This window comes from Aotus nancymaae, unplaced genomic scaffold (assembly GCF_030222135.1).
Source record: "Aotus nancymaae isolate 86718 unplaced genomic scaffold, 86718_ANA_hifiasm-v0.15.2.pri h1tg000016l, whole genome shotgun sequence".
Classification (NCBI taxonomy): domain Eukaryota; kingdom Metazoa; phylum Chordata; class Mammalia; order Primates; family Aotidae; genus Aotus; species Aotus nancymaae.
Window position 1 is genome coordinate 34,815,560 of NW_026988428.1, and position 18,741 is coordinate 34,834,300.

Sequence of the window (18,741 nt, forward strand, 5' to 3'; positions counted from 1 at the left end):
AAAGTGCTAGGATTACAGGTGTGAGTCACCTCGGTCAGCTGTCTTAGTCAACTTTTTATCCCATCCACCCCATCTACCCAACATTTGTGAAGATCCAGAACCATGTTTTAAAACTTCTCCTCTGACTGCACGAGTGGTATAGTCATTAATAACCTGTGCTAATATAAAGCTCTGTGACCCATAAGGCATTATACAGATGTGGGAGCTTTCACAGCTGTATTCTCTTTGGATCCTCACAGAATTCTTATAAAATAGGTACTACTATAAGGGAAATAAACTCAGAACTAAAGTGACATATCCAAGGTAACATTCACGAAAAGAAATGGCAGTGCCAAGATTGAACCTACATCCAGGGAACCCACCTGGGATGCTCTACCACCCTCCATGAAGATTGAATATTCATATATAGCCAGGAGGACTGCTAACTCTTGGAGGCAGCTGAGTACCACTTCTGGGAATCCTTCTTGGTTTCAAGTATTTATTCAAAAATGTTTATGGAGCACCCTCTATGTGCTAACTACGGCAGTGTTGGAGGTGCAGCAATGAAGAAGGCAGAGAAGATGCTTACCCTCATTCTAGTTCAGGGAGCCATCAAACAAGGACACAAATATATAAACACTATAAGTGATAGATGCTATAAACAAAATACAAGGCCAGGTGCTGTGGCTCACGCCTGGAATCCCAGCACTTTGGGAGGCCAAGGCGGATGGATCACAAAGTCAGGATATTAAGACAATCCTGGCCAACATGGTGAAACCCCGTCTCTACTAAAATACAAAAAATTAGCCGCGTGTGGAGGCACACACCTGTAGTCCCAGCTACTGGGGAGGCTGAGGCAGGAGAATCGCTTGAACCTGGGAGGCGGAGGTTGCAGTGAACCGAGATCCCGCCACTGCACTCGAGCCTGGGCGACAGAGCGAGATCCTGTCCCAAAAAAGAAAAAAAAAAAAAGAGAGAGAGAGAGTAACTTTAGAATAAATGTGAAGTGTGTCCTTTTTTGCTGGCACTACTTCAGATAGGGTGGTCAGAGAAATCCTCTCAGAAAAGTAACATTTGAGACAGAGCTTGGTCTTCGGTAGGCGCTTAACGAAAACCATTTTCCCACAAACTTAGCTCTGGAAACGACAAAGAAGAAAAAGTGTACTTAGTCTGCACAAGGGCCGCTCCCAGGCCTCCAACCTGCGTTGCCAGACTGTGACTGGAAAGTGGACAGTTCCCGGCCTATCCACGCCGCCACCATTAGAGGGCGCCGCGGGTCCTCCCAGCCCCCAGGAGGCGCCATGGCCCCAGGCACTGCCAAATTGACATCTGGTACCTAACAGTCGAGGCCCCCACGCCCCGCGTCCAGGAAGAGGGCAAGGGAGGCCCTGGGAAGCCATGAGGCCCTAGGGAATCGCGGAGGGTCACTGGGCCCCGCAAAGAGAGGGCGTCCTCGGCATTGCAAACCCACACCAGTAGCATAAGAACTCGCTCCCTCGGGGACAGCCTGTTTCCGGCGCCTTTAAACCAGGAAGTACTACTGTGTCCAATCCTGGCCCTCCTTTCGCACTTAGTGTTTGAGTCCTTCCTCTCCTGGCTTGTGCTGGAGCCAAGGAGGCTAAGGCTACCAATCAGAGCTCAGAAAAGGCGCTTGCGTCTTCGAACGAACGCGATATACGGTTAACTGACCCAAAAGCAACCTCACCTCTCCCTCTTTCCTCGCTGTCAAGATGGCGCTCTCCAGGGTGTGCTGGGCTCGGGCTGCTGTGTGGGTTTCAGCAGTCACCCCTGGACATTTTGTCACCCGGAGGCTGCAACTTGGTCGCTCTGGCCTGGCTTGGGGGGGCCCTCGGTGAGGGAGCTGTAGCGAGAAAAGCATTTTTGACGTATAGGCTCTCCGTGTCTGAACCTTGCTTGCATTCTGTCTCTTAATTTTCAGAGCCACGCCTTGGCCCTGGAATTTTTATTCTTCTGCTCAGGATTCAAACTCCGATCCCCACTAGTGATCTGGCTTCCTGGCCCTCTCTACTCTCAGTGCCCCATATTGTCTGGTCTCCCCGCGTGTCCTGAGCTCATCTTTCAGCCTCACTTTTTCGGCTCAGGTTTTGCCGCTATCACGATTCCACCTCTCTCCGACTTAGCCTGCAATTCAAATTGTCCCACAGGCATTGCGCTCTCTCCAGAGTCATACCCTGAGTTCCTTTCCTGCCTGGCCTTTGCTTGATCTTTGTTTCTCAGTCTGATTGCCTATCTCTTCTTGACCCTAAGATCTTCCTTGGATTTCAGAAGTGTCAAGCCTTGGCATACATTCTCCGAGACTCCTGCTTTACATTAGGGGCTCAAGGCGTGAGGGAGCTTCTAGGACTGGTTCTTCAAAGCTTCACCTTTCTCCAAAGGCAGATGTGAAGAACTTGATGTCTTACGTGGTGACCAAGACAAAAGCGATTAATGGGAAATACCATCGTTTCTTGGGTCGTCATTTCCCCCGCTTCTATGTCCTGTACACAATCTTCACGAAAGGTAAAAACGAAACTCTCATAGAAATTCCTGAATCAGCTCTTGGGCAGGATCAGAGAGTTCGCATAAATAAGATCATTTGCAGGTTCTGCTATAGGGATGTGAGCCGAGATATCTTATATTTTCATAAATGCTTGTGCCTTAAACTAATTCTTATAAATTAGCACTTCTTGAGAATGTTTCTAGAAAGATGTTACGAGAAACAACTTATAACAGCAGCATGATGGGGGAGGGAGAATATAGGTATGTTCTTTTTTTTTTTTTTTTTTGAGACGGAGTTTCGCTCTTGTTACCCAGGCTGGAGTGCAATGGCGCGATCTCGGCTCACCGCAACCTCCGCCTCCTGGGTTCAGGCAATTCTCCTGCCTCAGCTTCCTGAGTAGCTGGGATTACAGGCATGCACCACCATGCCCAGCTAATTTTTTGTATTTTTAGTAGAGACGGGGTTTCACCATGTTGACCAGGATGGTCTCGATCTCTTGACCTCGTGATCCACCCGCCTCGGCCTCCCAAAGTGCTGGGATTACAGGCGTGAGCCACCGCACCCGGCCTAGGTATGTTCTTGTACTTTTCTTAACCACACACCTGGCTATAGTAGAATTATTTTTTGTCCAGCACAGGGCAGGGATCTATGGCTGTACAGACCTGCTCTGTGATTGATTTCCTGTGACCCATAGGAAAATGAGGTCTAACCCTTGTTACGAATCTATATTAGGTAGCATGTTGTAGTGGAAATAGCACTGCATAATACTTGGTTTCTAAATGTTTTGTTTCAAATCAGAGATCCTTAGTTACTAGGAGATGATATGTGTGGTGCCAGGTGTCTACTCTGGAGCCAGATTGCCTGAATCAAATCCCAGCTCATCACTGTGTGATTGGACTAATTAATTAACCTCTCTGTTCCTTGTTTTTTTTTTTTTAATCTGTCAAATGGGAGTTATAGAACCTACCTATTTATCACATGGTTGTGAAGATAAAAAACTCAATACATGTAAAGTACATAGAACAGGTCCTGATCCCTAGTAAGTGCCAAATAAATATTAGTTATTGTTATCTAAATGTTAGATAACAATATTGTAGGTTGGTACAAAAGTAATTGGGGCTTTTGTCTTTCATTGGCAAAAACCGAAATTGCTTTTGCACCAACCTATAATATGCTCTATTTTTTTTTGTTTTTTTTTTTTAAAAGATGGGGTTTCACCATGATGGCCAGGCTCGTCTTGACCTCCTGACCTCAGGTGATCCACCCACCTCGGCGTCCCAAAGTGCTAGGATTACAGGCGTGAGCCACCGCGCCCGGCCAGTATGCTCTATGTTTTAATCATAACACTGTACTAAACTTCACTGTCAACTCTGAACATTATCTTAATTATTACTAGCTTCATGGACTTGAAAAATTACTTATCCTTATTCTGTAAAGTGGAGATAAAATTGGCTGCTTTTTCCGTTCTCATGTAGATAAATAGGATCAAATGAGAGAAAGAGATGAAAGCATTTGTGTTTCTAAACCTTTTATTATGGAAATTTTTAAACATACGCAAAGGTAGAGAGAATAGTGTAACAAAGTTCTATGTATTCATCTCACTTCATGATCATAACTCATGGCTGCCAATCTTCATTTATATACTTGCCTTATGTATTATTTTGAAGACAATTGAGACATCATATAATGACATTTAAATCATTGATAAATATGAAAGCCTTAAAAATAGATGCAAGAATTTTCATAGAATGAAGATTTAAAATATAGAAATTATTCAATTAGATTACTTTATTTATTTATTTATTTATTTATTTTTTAAAGACGAGGTTTCACCATATCGGTCAGGCTGGTCTTGAACTCCCGAACTCAGGTGATCCGCCTGCCTAGGCCTCCAAAGTGCTGGGATTACAGGCGTGAGCCACCGCACCCAGCCGCAATTAGATTAGTTTAAAAAGTGTTCCTTGCCGAGCACGGTGGCTCACGCCTGTAATCCCAGCACTTTGGGAGGCTGAGATGGGTGGATCATGAGGTCAGGAATTTGAGATCAGCCTGGCCATCACGGTGAAACCCCATCTCTACTAAAAATATAAAAATTAGCTGGTGTGATGGCAGGCACCTGTACTCCCAGCTACTTAGGAGGCTGAGGCAGGAGAATCACTTGAATCTGGGAGGCAGAGGTTGCAGTGAGCCAAGATAGCATCACTGCAGTCCAGCCTGAGTGACAGAGCAAGACTCGTCTCAAAAAAATGTGTTCCAGGTTGGGCGCAGGGGCTCACGCCTGTAATTCTAGCACTTTGGGAGGCTGAGGTGGGTGGATTGCTTGAGGTAAGGAGTTTGAGACCAGCCTGACCACATGGTGAAACCCGCCTCTACTAAAAATAAAAAATTAGCCATGCTTGGTGGCACATGCCTGTAATCCCAGCTTCTTAGGAGGCTGAGGCAAAAGAATTGCATAAACCTGGGAGGTGGAGGTTGCAGTGAGGCAAAATCACACCACTACACTCCAGCCTGGGTGACACTGAGACTTCATCTCAAAAAAAAGAAAAAAAAGTTCCAGAAAGGAGATAAACTAATATCTGGCCAGGGAATACAAAGGGTTAATTTAGCAAGACTCTGAGGTTAGGGAGCTTGGTTTTTAAAAAGGACTGAGCAATGAAATGGAAGAGGGAGACCATTCTATAGCAGATTACAGAAGCCCAACTTAGCTAGAAGAGAGGCGATGTGCTAGGGGAAAAAGATTTTGAAAAGAGATTTGGGTTAATCTCAGAGTTTCAAGTTACCTAGTTTCTATTGTTGGGGAGGGGCAGGAGTGTTTGCATGTGATTGAACATGGAGTAGGAAGCTGTGGTTAAGATTCAAACTGGGATAACATCGCACTCTGTCCTCTACTTTAATGAGGCAGGATTTCAGATGTTATGGGCTGATGCCAAAAAGGCTAGAAGAATAAAGACAAATATGTGGAATCACAATATAGAGTTTCATCAACTTCCATACCGGGAGATGGAGCATTTGAGACAGGTATGGGCCAGGGGCAGATATCCAGAAGTTCATGGTGAGGTAATTACATTTAATCAAGATCTCAAGGTTTTTTCTTTCCTTTGTTCATGATTGATCAAACTTTTGCCCTTTGCCATAAGAACCAAATATTGAACTGAATGAGGCATCAGATTTGTAAGAATTGGGTTCATCCAGAGTTGTAGCCTTCCATAGCAAGAGCTCCACAGAATTTCTGGCACACTTGATGAACGAAAGTTGTAAACACTAAAATCCAATTAGATCTGAATAAAGACTGGCTGGGCATGGTGGCTCACGCCTGTAATCCCAGCACTTTGGAAGGCCGAGGTGGGCGGATCACCTGAGGTCAGGAATTTGAGACCAGCCTGGCCAACATGTTGAAACCCCGTCTCTACTAAAAATACAAAAATTAGCTGAGCATGGTGGCAGGTGCCTGTAATCCCAGCTGCTCGGGAAGATGAGGCAGGAGAATTGCTTGAACCCAGGAGGTGGAGGTTGCAGTGAACAAAGATCGTGCCATTGCACTCCAGCCTGGGCAACAAGAGCAAAACTCCGTCTCAAAAAAAAAAAAAGTCTGCAAGGATTCAAAGGGCATCACAAAATTGTATTTGGTGGTAACTTGATGGGTAGTTTTGAAGCTGAGAGTAAGAATCTAGGACCCATTCTGCAGATCAGGAAGAGTTCACTGAAAGACTTGATATAATGATATAATGTCAGGCTCTGTACTGGCCATTATTTGGGATACAGAAGTAACCAAATCAGAGGTTTTGTTCTTAAGGAACTAACTATTCAGAAGTAGTTAGAAATAATCTTGGGGACCATGTGCGGTGGCTCATGATTATAATCCCAGCACTTTGAGAGGCTGAGGTGGGGAGATCACTTGAGGTCAGGAGATTGATACCAGCTTGTTCAACGTGGCAAAACCCCATCTTTACTAAAAATACAAAAATTAGCCTGGTGTGTTGGTGCATGCCTGTAATCCCAGCTTACCTGGGTGGCTGAGGCAGGAGGATCACTTGAACCCAGGAGGCGGAGGTTGCAGTGAGCCAGGATCACACCACTGCACTCCAGCCTAGTGACAGAATAAGACTCTGTCTCAAAAAATAAAAAAGAAATAAATTTGGTTCTTGTTCTGAGCTGTAATGGAAGCTTACTGTATAGCGGGGTGGAGGGATTGTCTCTTGTATTAATAACTTATTTGGGTTAAACTGCGTCTGTGTTTATTTCTGCTTAGTTCCGCCAAGACGTCACCAAGCGTCTTTTCCTAGGTATTATTTCCATTCCACCCTTTGCCAACTACCTGGTCTTCTTACTAATGTGAGTACAGACTTCCGTCTCCCCAGCATCTTGAAGATGTATCAATTTTTTAAAATTAAGAATTATTTTAAGCAGAACTTTTCATTTCAGAAGCTAGTCAGAGGTTATCAAACTTCTCCTCCAGTCTTCTCATTATCCCAAGGTTCATAAAAGCCACTCAGGAAGACCTTGGTTACTGGGACACATCACAGCTAGAGGTGCAGGTGGCCTAGACGCTCCTATCTCTTAGCTGCCCTGAGTGATGTGAAATAAGATAATGACCTTCTCCATCATCCATAGAGGCAGCAACTCACTCCCCGAGAGAGAGCAATTTTGGACTAATTTCTACAGAAAAAAGTGTACTTCATATTCTGATAACATGTTCTTATTACTTCATAAGCAAAAATGACATTTCTAAACTGTGGTCTTGCATGTCATTAATTATCTATTGCTGTATAACAAATAACCTCAAAGCTTAATAGCATAAAACAGTAGTATAAATCATTTTCATGATTTTGTAGGTCAAGAATTAGGGCAATACTAAGGTGGGCGGTTGATTTCTCTCTTCCATGTAGTGTTAACAGAGGTTCCTTAGTGATATTTAGCTGCTGAATGGACTAGTCTGGAAGGTCCAAAGTCACTCTTAGGTCTGGTGCCCTGGCAGGGATGGCTACACGGCTAGAACTGTGAACCAGAGTGCCCACATGTGGCTTCTTCAGTATGGCAGCCTCAGGATAGTGGGACTTCTTACATGGCAGCTCAGGGCTCCAAGAGTGAGGGTTCTAGTGTGTAAGAATCTACGTGACTCTATAACCTTGTCTTGGAGGTCACATAGACTCACTGCTGCTCTGTTCTGTTGACTGAATCAGTCACCTAGATTGAAGAAAGGGAGGATGTAGACCTCACCCCTCCATAAGAGGAGTGCCAGACAATTTGTGGTCATGTTTTAAAACCACCAAACATGTAAATAAATGAATTAAAAAACAAATTGCGGCTGGACGTGGTGGCTTACGCCTGTAATCCCAGCACTTTGAGAGGCCAAGGCAAGTGGATCACAAGGTCAGGAGATCAAGACCAGCCTGGCTAACACGGTGAAACCTTATCTCTACCAAAAATACAAACAATAGCCAGGTGTGGTGGCACCCACCTGTAATTCCAGCTACTCTGGAGGCTGAGGCAGTAGAATTCCTTCAACCCAAGAGGCGGAGGTTGCAGTGAACTGAGATCATGCCACTGCACTCCAGCCTGGGTGACAGAGCGAGACTCCGTCTCAAAAACAAACAAATTGATTGCCTTTTATATACTGTGTATACATAAGGACTGTGCTATAGTTAGATTGTCAGCATCACATATAGTGTCCAGGTCAGTCTGCAACTCTGTCCAAAGCATGTTCTTCATATGCTTTAGTTCAAAAGGAGTCATTATATCTGATTGCTGCATGCCAGGCTATTCTACTCGTCCTTTCTTTCACATCACATTTCAGTAATGTTGCTTGAAATTGTGCTTCAACGTGTCTTATAAACTTTCGTCTGAGAGTCACTTAAGAGAAAGGGCTGACTGTGGTGGCTCTCACTAGTAATCCCAGAACTTTGGGATACTGAGGCAGGAAGATTGCTTGAGGCCAGAACTTTGAGACCACCCTGGGCAATATAGCCAGACCTCGTCTCTGCAAAAAAAATTTAAAACCTAGCCCCGTATGGTGGCCTGTGCCTGTAGTCCCAGCTACTCAGTAGGCTGTGGTGGGAGGATTGCTTGAGCCTAGGAGGTTGAAGCTGCAGTGAGCTGTGATCATGCCACTGCACTCCAGTCTGGGTGACACAGGAGACCCTGTCTCTTGAAAAAAAATTAAAAAAGAAAAAGAACACTGAGGTAGGAAATAGTGTCTTATCTCTTCTTCCTAGTATTCGTGTCTACCAAATGCTTTCTTTGGCTTCTTCTGAAAGAAGCCAGTTTCAGCAAGTGAGTGTGTAAATCTTTCTCCTTTCTGGTACCTGCTTCCCAGGCAACTACTGATCAGGCATTTCTGGACCCCAAAACAACAAACTGATTTCTTAGATATCTATCATGCTTTCCGGAAGCAGTCCCACCCAGAAATCATTAGTTATTTAGAAAAGGTCATCCCTCTCATTTCTGATGCAGGACTCCGGTGGCATCTGACAGATCTGTGCACCAAGGTATTCCTGCAGTTCACCCTTCCTACAAACGTGGATCTTGTTAGATCAGTGTACACTAAAACTAGGTAAGAGGGGTAGTCAGAACTTTCCTAACATCTACTGATCTCTTACCTCTTCCAAGATACAGCGTGGTACCCACCCAGCAATACGTGATATCTTGGCTCTGAGAGAGTGTTTCTCTAACCATCCTCTGGGCATGAACCAACTCCGGGCTTTTCACGTGGTGAGCACTTTGAGGCCTTGTCTTTTCCATAGCCTCACTGTGTTTCAGATCTTTGCTTGAGCTCATTCTATTTGCCTTTCCCCTCCTATGTGGTTGTGTTACAGAAAGCCTTGAGCCGAGCCATGCTTCTCACACCTTACCTGCCTCCTCCCTTGTTAAGACATCGTTTGAAGACTTATACAACTGTGATTCACCAACCGGACCAGGCTTTGGCAAAGCTGGGGATTGGCCAGCTGACTGCTAAGGAAGTAAAATCGGTAAGAGCTTGACATCAACCCTCAACTGTAATTGTAAACAACTTTTTGGGTGAAATTTTGCTATAGAGGGAAGCAGGGGATATAGAGGCAATTGAAGACTTTTCAAAGGTGGGAGAAACCAGATGTATTATCTGTTGCTGCATAACAAATTATCCCAAAATGCAGTGGCTTAAAGCAACAAAAATTTATCTCACATTTTCTATGGGTCAGAACTTTTGAGTGTAGTTTCACTGGGTATCTCTGACTTAAGGTCTCTCATGAGGTTGCAGTAGGGTGTTAGCCAGAACTGTGGTCTCATCTGAAGGTGTGATCAGGGAAGATCTGCCTCTAAGCAGATCATGCGGTGTTGCATGACTCAGCTCTTAGTGGCTGTTCAACTGAGGACTTCAGTTCCTCAATAGCTCTTGCTGGCAGCCTTTCCACAGGGCCACAGGGCAGCTTACAACATGGCAACAGCTTTATCTCAGAGGAACAGGGCTGGAGAGAGTGCTTAGGACAGACATCACTACCTTTTTATAACCCAATCTTAAGTGTGGTAGCCCATTATCTCTGTAACTTTCTATTTACTAGAAGTGAGTCACGAAATCCAGCCAACACTAAAGGAGAGGGAACTGACTAAGGATGTGAATACAGGAGACAGGGTTCATTGGCAGGTATTTTGGAGGCTGCCTGCCACACCAGAGGTATTTGTCTATGGATAGAAGTGATCCCACCATAGAGCAGAAATGACAATGTAGGAGAGGAGAAAAGGCAGAGGAAATCCAGGGAGAAGACCTCTGCAGTTATTGATCCACCACCTTTTTCATTTTATGTAGAGATGGGGTCTTGGTGTGTTGCCCAGGCTAGAGTGCTGTGGCTCTTCACAGGCACGGTCTCACTACTGATCAGCATAGGAATTCTGATCGACTCCATTTCCAGTCTGGGACAGTCACCCCTCCTTAGGCAACCTGGTGGTTCCCCACTACCTGAAGGTCACCATATTGATGCCAGAGTTAGTGCATTAACCAGTCAACATAGCACACAAGCGATCCTCTTGCCTTAGCCTCCTGAGTAGCTAGGACTACAGGTATGTGCCACTGTGCCCAGCCCACTGCCTGTGTCACTGCTATTTAATGACTTGGCTGCATATACTTGCTTTATAAGTCAGTTGAACCACTATTATCTGTCATAGCAAGACCCATCATCCCTATGATGTTGGCTGTGGGTTTAAAAAAAGAAAAAAAAAGTCATCTTGCCCTCTTTACAAAGGCATACACAATCTGATTGCATTTCTCACACACAGAAACACACACACCCCAACTATGTTTCCTCCACTTTCTAATATCACCTTCCACTAAAATATCTGGGGAACGGGAACTTTGTTTCTTGTTAGCCCATAGAGATCAGCTCATGCTGCAACTTGTTTCTCCAATATCACCTCCTCCACCCTCCCGATTTTGGCACAGCTCTGAGCCTCTGCTCCCTTTCCCACATGTTACCATGTGTAAGTCCCAAACTAATGTGCTCCTTTTATCTAATGCTGCCAACCGCACCAGCCTCAGAAGATGGTATGAGCAAGGCAGCTATCCTTTTATTGACCTCTACTTTAATTCACCACCACCTCACCAACTTCCCACAGCCCACATGGTCTTCTTATTACTGAAGGTGTTGGGTTAACAAAGGCAAAGTTCAGTATAGGTCAAGATAGGAATGACAGAACAATTTAAAGCTGAACATTAGACATTGCTCTTAAAACCCTTGGGTTATGTTACAGAAAACTTAGTGATACTCATTACAGCAAGGCAGACTTTATTCAGGACCATCCGGATAGGGATAGGGACCATGGCAATGGGATTTTGTAGTGGGTAGAGGGACTGGGCTAAAATCCAAACACAGCAAGGGCAAGAGAATTTGCAGCCAAGGAGCAGGGTAGGGGTGTCAGTGGACAGAAAATTACTAGGAGGTAGCATCAGGAGTAATGGGATTCTGGCTAACCGACCTAACAGGATTCTTGCTGGACAGGCCAGGGTGATCAGACATCACCTGGGGTATAGTGGTGGATGAGGAACCCGATCAGACCTTGAGAGTGAGGGGATTCTTTTCTCTCTCTCTCTCTCTCTCTCTCACTGTCTCTCTCACTCTCTCTTCCCCTCCTTTCTCTCTCTCTCTCCCTTCTTTTTTTCCTTATTTTTTTCTTTTCTTTCTTTCTTTCCTTTCTTTCTTTTCTTTCTTCTTGAGACAAGAGTTTCGCTCTTGTTGCCCAAGCTGGAGTGCAATGATGTGATCTCGGCTCACTGCAACCTCTGCCTCCCCGGTTCAAGCAATTCTCCTGCCTCAGCCTCCCGGGTAGCTGGGATTACAGGCATGCACCACCACACCCGGCTAATTTTGTATTTTTAGTAGAGACGGGATTTCTCCATATGGGTCAGGCTGGTCTCGATATCCCGACCTCAGGTGATCCGCCTGCCTCGACCTCCCCAAGTGCTGTGACTACAGGCGTGAGCCGCTGCGCCTGGCCCGGAGGGGTTCTTTCTAAACTGACCTACTCCCCTCACTTTACCCGCGCCCCCGCCCCGCCCCGCCTCGCCCTGCCTGCACTCGTGCTTCCCCACCTCGCCCCCAGACCGTGCGCCCCACGTGCCCAGGGCGGGTGGAAAGTACCTGCCGCCATCTTGCTCACCAGCCTCCAAAATGTGGCTGGGGCTCCTGAGTGCAGCGCTATTGTTTGTGGGGAGCTCTCACTTATACTCAGACCCCCACTCGCTCTCCGGAAAGCCCAGGCTCGGCCCCTCGGCGGAACCGGCCGCTGGTTCCCAGCAGGCTGAAGCCTCCGCAAGAGGCCCGGGCGGAGGGAAGGAGGGGCGCACACAAAGGGCAGTACCTGTTTGCGCCTGTCTCTGGGCGGCCTCTCTCGCCTTTTCCGCACCGCTACAGTCTGTGAATTTGGGTTCCTCGTTTTCTGTTGTCCCAACCGCCTTTAACCAAAATTTTACATACCTAACCAGTTTCTAGGCCCGTTATAATAACAGTAGTCCTAACAGTAAAATGACACATTTGTATTGTGAATCTGTATTTTCTCCTCAAAACATTCTGGGGTTTATCATCCCTATTTTATAGATTAATAAGTCAGGGGATAAAGAGTTGAAAGGGAGGGCGACTAGGTGACCATTTCATGCTATAGTAGAGAAAAATTAGCCCAGGTGAAATGGTGAGCATTAGAATTTGCAGCTCTCAACTCATCGTTCCCAGGCTCTTTAACTGCTGTTTCACACAAGGAAGAATGTGATACGTGGCCAGAAAAACTTACATTTTTGGGGACTAGAGTTTTAAAATTAATGGATTGTGTTGACTTCATGTCTGTTTGTAAGTATGGCATATTTGTCTTAACCCTCCAAGTTTCTTTCAAAATATGGGCATGCCTCTGGTATATTAGCTTACTTAATGTTTTTTTAGATAGGAATTTAAAGGATCACGTTAATATGTTCAGCTTAGGAAGTAACATATAATATAGAGGCTCAGTCCAAATAATGTATCATTTTTATTTTTAGATTGTGGAACGGCACCACTTAAGGATGCACTGCAAGGGTCTCGGATTATAGGGGCACAGAAGCTCAAGCTGGCACATGGCCTTGGGTGGTGAGCCTGCAGGTTAAACATGGCCACATTCTTTCTCACGTATGTGGGGGAACCCTAGTGAGAGAGAGGTGGGTCCTCACAGCTGCCCACTGCACTAAAGACGCTAGGTATGTATTCAGAACACAACCATTTTATCCTCTTATGGGATAGTTTGAAGTGATAGAGGACCGTTTAACTTCAGCCATTCTCAGTTAAGCTGTGTTTGCAAATAGCCATAATGCCTTCCTTATACATAGTACATTGTATTTGCTGAAAGAAATCCTTTATTTTTTACTTTTTTTTTTTTTGAGATGGAGTGTCGCTCTGTTGCCCGGGCTGGAGTGCAGTGGTGCAATCTCAGCTCACTGCAATCTCTGCCTCCTGGGCTCATGTGATTCTCCTGCCTCAGCCTCCTGGGTAGCTGGGATTACAGGTGCCTGCCACCATGCCCAGCTAGTTTTTGTATTTTTAGTAGAGACAAGGTTTTGCCACGTTGGCCAGGCCGGTCTTGAACTCCTGACCTCAGGTAATCCACCAGCCTCTGCCTTCCAAAGTGCTTGGATTGCAGGCATGAGCTACAACCGGCCTGCCCTCTATCATGCTGTACTCTTTCCTAGAGATGTCTAATCTACCTCTGTTTCAGCAATCACCATGTGCTGTCAACTCCTAGGTCTCTCCTGATGAGTCATATTTCCAGCTCCCTCCAATGCAGATATATTGGAGTCACATTCTAAATAAGTCCAAAACGGAGTTTACTTTCCTCTGATACTGTTTCTTCTCTATTTTCTCAGTTAATACCATCATCAACAGTTCCATCACCCAGAGAGTTACCTGATTTCCCCCACTTCACCTATCCAGGTGGTCCCCAAGGCCTGTGAAGGCTCTCTGTACAGTATCTTAAGTTTGCTTCTTCTGTTCCTTAACCCTCCCTACTGATTAAAGTAGATGCAGAATATCAGTCTCCCTATCCCTAGCTTATGACTTATCATACTTATATTTACTACTATGATAATAACTGTCCTAATGAATGTGAAATGGTAGCTCATTGTGGCTTTTCTATCAGTTTCCCAAATTACTAGTGATGTTAAGCATTTTCTATGCGTTTATTGGCCATTTGTATATCTCCTTTGGAGAAATGTCTATTCAAGTCCTTTGTCCATTTTAGAACTGGGCTCTTTGCTATTTTGTTGAGTTGTAGGAGTTCTTTATGTATTCTGGATATTAATCTGTTGTCAGACACATGATTTGCAAATATTTTCTCCCATTCTGTGGGTCATCTTTTCACTCTCTTAATAGTGTCCTTTGATACACAAAAGCTTTTAATTTCGATGAAGTCAAATGTATCTGTTTTTTTCTTTTGTTGCCTGTGTTTCTGGTGTAATATGTAAGAAATCATTATATCAAATCCAGTATCATGAAGCTTTTCCCCTATGTTTTCTTCTAAGAGTTTATACCTTTTAGCTCTTAGATTTAGATCTGTGATCCATTTTGAGTCAATTTTTGCATAAAGTATCAGGTAAGGGTACAATGTCATTGTTTTACATGTGGCTATCCAGGTTTTCCCAGCTCTGTCTGTTGAAAAGTTTGTCCTTTCCCCATTGGATGGTATTGGTACCCTCATTGAAAATCAGTTGATCATATATGAGAGGATGTATTTCTGGGCGCTCAGTTCTTCACCATTGATGTATAGATCTGTCCTTATGCTAGTATCACACACTGTTTGGATTAGTATGGCTCTATAGTAAGTAGTTTTTATTGGTAGTTTGTTTTTTGTGTTTTTTTTAGACACAGTCTTGTTTTGTCTCCCGGGCTGGCAGGCAGTGGCACAATCTCAGCTCACTGCAACCTCTACCTCCCAGGCTCAGGTGATCCTCCCACCTCAGCCTACTGAATAGCTGGGACTACAGGTGTGCACCACCATGTCTGACTAATTTTTGTATTTTTTTTGTAGAGACAGGGTTTCACTTTGTTTCTTAGTTTGCTCTGAAACTCCTGGGCTCAAGTGATCTGCCTGTTTGGCCTCCCAAAGTGGTGGGATTGCAGGTGTGAGCCACTGGGAATGGAAATTAGTTCAGCCCCTGTGGAAACCAGTTTGGAGATTTCTCAGAGAACTTAAAAACAGAACTATCGTTTGACAACAGCAATCCCATTACTGAATATATACCTGAAGAAATAGAAATAATTTTACCGTAAAGACGCATGCATATGTTCATCACTGCACTATTCACAATAGCAAAGACATGGAATCAACCTAGATGCTCGTCAATGATGGACTGGATAAAGAAAATTTGTACATACACCATGGAATACTATGCAGTCATGAAAAAGAATGAAATCATATCCTTTGTAGCAACATAGCTGGAGCTAGAGGTCATTATCCAAAGCAAATTAATACAGGAACAGAAAACCAAATACTGCATGCTATCTCCTATAAGCGGGAGCCAAACACTGAGTACACATGGACATGAAGTAGAGAATAACAGACACTGGGGCCTCCCTGAGGGTGGAGACGGGGACTGAAAAACTAGCTATTGGGTACTATGCTCATTACATGGGTGGTGAAATCATCTGCACACCAAACCCCTGCCACACAGTTTACCCATGTGACAAACCAGCACATGTACCTCCGAACGTAACATGAAAGTTAGGGAAAAAATATAAATAAAAGTGTTTGGCACCTCCCCACTTGCCATCTTGCTCCTTCTCATCATGCGATGCTCCTGTTCTCCTTTCTCCTTCCATGGTGATTGTAAGCTCCCTGAAGCCCTCACCACAAGCAATGCCAGCACCATGGTTTCTGTGCGGCCTGCAGAACCGTCAGCCAATCAAACCTCTTTTCTTTATAAATTACCCAGTTTCACCATGTTGGTCAGGCTGGTCTTGAATTCCTGACCTCGTGATCCACCCACCTCAGCCTCCCAAGTGCTGGGATTACAGGTGTGAGCCACCACACCTGTCCCAAATATTTATTTATAGCAAAGCAAGAATGGCCAAATACATATGAATGTACCACTGTTCGTTAATCCATCTACTATTTGAAGGATATTTAAGTTGTTTCCAATTTGGCCAATTATGAGTAAAGCCACTATAAACATTTGTGTGAATCTAGGTTTTCTTTTCACTTGTGTAAACACCCAAGAGTGAGACTATCTTGTCAAATGGTAAGTGTATGTGCAATCTTATATTTAAAAAAATAAAGAAATAGAACTTTTCTTTTTTTTTTTGAGACGGAGTTTTGCTCTTTTGCCCAGGCTGGAATGCAGTGGCGCAATCTCGGCTGTCTGCAACCTCTGCCTCCTGGGTTCAAGCGATTCTTCTGTCTCAGCCTCCCCAGTAGCTGGGATTACAGGTGCCTGCCACCATGCTCAGCTAATTTTTGTATATTTAGTAGAGACAGAGTTTGACCATGTTGGCCAGGCTGGTCTCAAACTCCTGACTTCGTGATATGCCTGCTTTGGCCTCCCACAGTGCTGAGATTACAGGCATGAGCCACCGCTCCCTGCCTTTGTTTTTTTTGTTTTTTTTTTGTTTTGAGACAGGGTCTCACTCTGTTCCTCAGGCTTGAGTTCAGTGGTACAATCATGGCTCACTGCAGCATCAACCTCCTGAGCTCAAGCTATCCTCCCACCTCAGCCTCCAGTAGGTGGTACTACAGGCACGTGCCACCACACCCAGCTAATTTTTGTATTTTTTTATAGGGACAGAGTTTCGCCATGTTGCCCAGGGTGGTCTTGAACTCCTGGGCTCAAGCAATCTGCCTGCCTTGGCCTACCAAAGTGTTGGGATTACAGGTGTGAGCCACCATGCCCAGCCTAGAACATATTTAATGTAAGAAAATAAGAAAACAGAAATGATTTTTCTTATCTTATTATTATACTTCCTAGAAATAATAGCTGTTAATTTTTTGTTATAGCCTTCTAGATTTTTCTAGCCAAATTATTTTACATAACAGGCTCATATATCTAAACTGTGAAGTAGCCTTTTTTATTAAATTATATAACATGAGCATTTTTCCATGTCAATATATGTTGCTTCTGTTTTCCCCTTTGTAGATGTGCCAAAATTTCTGTGGTAAATATTTTTTTAGCTAAATTTTTGTGTTCATCTTTTATTTCCTTGGGATAAATTCTAGGAAGTAGAACTGCAGAGTCAAATGCAATGCAGCTTTTTTAGCCTATTGATACATGTTGTCAAATTGCCTATCTCTTTACACTTTCTGCCATGAATAAGAGTGCCCTTTTTCCTCTAACTCTTGTCTACACTGAGTGTTATCATCACACACACACACACACGCTCACGCTCACTTAATGTTGCCGGTTTGAAGGATGAAGAGTTATCTCCGTATTTGTAAGCAACAGTGTATAAAGTGAAAGTTCCTGCTTTGTAATTCAATTCCTGATGTTAAGTACTGTTAACCTCTTGTGGTTTTAATTGTTGACTGTTTCGCTTGTTTGGGTTTGGTTTTTTGCTTGCTTGCTTTTTTAAGACAGCCAAGATCTATTAGTTGCTTCTTGTTTTTACCTTTAGTGTCATGCTTTATCAAATCCTTTCTTGTGTCAGTGTTATATATTCACCTATGTTATTTTCTGGTTTCGTTTTTTAATTCACGTGCTAAGTTAATATCCAAATGTTTCATTCCAGTAAGTTTCAAAAACATTATAAAAGCAGAGGGAATATTTTAGTGAACTCCCATGTACCTATCATCCAGCTTCCTGTTATCAACTGACACCTGATCTTGTCTCACCTACACCCTCACCATGCCCCCTCCAATTATTTTGAAGCAAATCTCAGACATATCACTTTGGGTATCTCTAAAAGATAGGAACTCTTTATTTATTTATTTATTTATTTATTTATTTATTTATTTTTATTTGAGATGGAGTTTTGCTCTTGTTACCCAGGCTGGAGTGCAATGGTGCGATCTCGGCGCAACCTCCGCCTCCTGAGTTCAGGCAATTCTCCTGCCTCAGCCTCCTGAGTAGCTGGGATTACAGGCACGCGCCACCATGCCCAGCTAATTATTGTATTTTCAGTAGAGATAGTTTCACCATGTTGACCAGGATGGTCTCGATCTCTTGACCTCATGATCCACCTGCCTTGGCCTCCGAAAGTGCTGGGATTACAGGCGTGAGCCACTGCGCCCGGTAGAAACTCTTTATTTAAAAGATCTGTACATTTAAATATTTAATCTGTTTGGAGTTTATTTTGGTGTTTAGTGTTATTTCAGGAATCTAATTTTATTTCTCTTTTTAAATAATTAGTTGCCCCAATACCACATGCTGAATAATTCATTCTTTTGTCCATTGATAAAATATGTTGCCTTAATAACATATTAAATTCTCATGTACTTGAACCTGTTTCTGGATTTCCTGTCCTATCGGTCTTTTTATCCTTTCCTAGATCATGATACTCGTGTTAGTTGATATTTTATGTCACATGAAACTAGAATTAAAGTTTTTTATTATTAATCTTCCATGAGAACAAAACTAGTGGGAGATTAAGAATATGTACTTAGTGAAATAAAGATGTTTATAATAAGAATGTTTACTTTCTTTCAGCAATCCTTTAATGTGGAGAGCTGTGATTGGAACTAATAATATACATGGGCACCATCCTCATACCAAGAAGATAAAAATTAAAGCAATCATTATTCATCCAAACTTCATTTTGGAATCTTATGTAAATGACATTGCACTTTTTCAC

General features: G+C 43.7%; 1 protein-coding gene across 8 annotated transcripts; it reads left to right on the forward strand.

The window, feature by feature from the left end:
* Positions 1–1,673: 1,673 nt before the first annotated feature.
* LOC135275386 (LETM1 domain-containing protein 1-like) lies at positions 1,674–18,544 on the forward strand. Of its 8 annotated transcripts, none has more exons than XR_010342977.1 (5): positions 1,674–2,499; positions 8,793–9,187; positions 9,292–9,444; positions 12,972–13,166; positions 14,990–18,544. XR_010342977.1 is itself a non-coding variant. In XM_064377091.1 (5 exons), exons 2-5 carry the CDS (start codon positions 2,428–2,430, stop codon positions 13,020–13,022), a joined length of 378 nt encoding a protein of 125 aa, XP_064233161.1. In that variant the 5' UTR covers positions 1,674–1,831; positions 2,376–2,427; the 3' UTR covers positions 13,023–14,974. The 8 variants fall into 8 exon arrangements, 4 of the variants coding, with proteins under 4 accessions (XP_064233161.1, XP_064233160.1, XP_064233162.1 ...); XR_010342979.1 differs by lacking the exon at positions 14,990–18,544 and having other exon boundaries at positions 8,793–8,964; positions 9,086–9,187; positions 12,972–14,974; XR_010342978.1 differs by lacking the exon at positions 14,990–18,544 and having other exon boundaries at positions 1,674–1,831; positions 2,266–2,499; positions 12,972–14,974.
* The last annotated feature ends 197 nt before the right edge of the window (positions 18,545–18,741 follow it).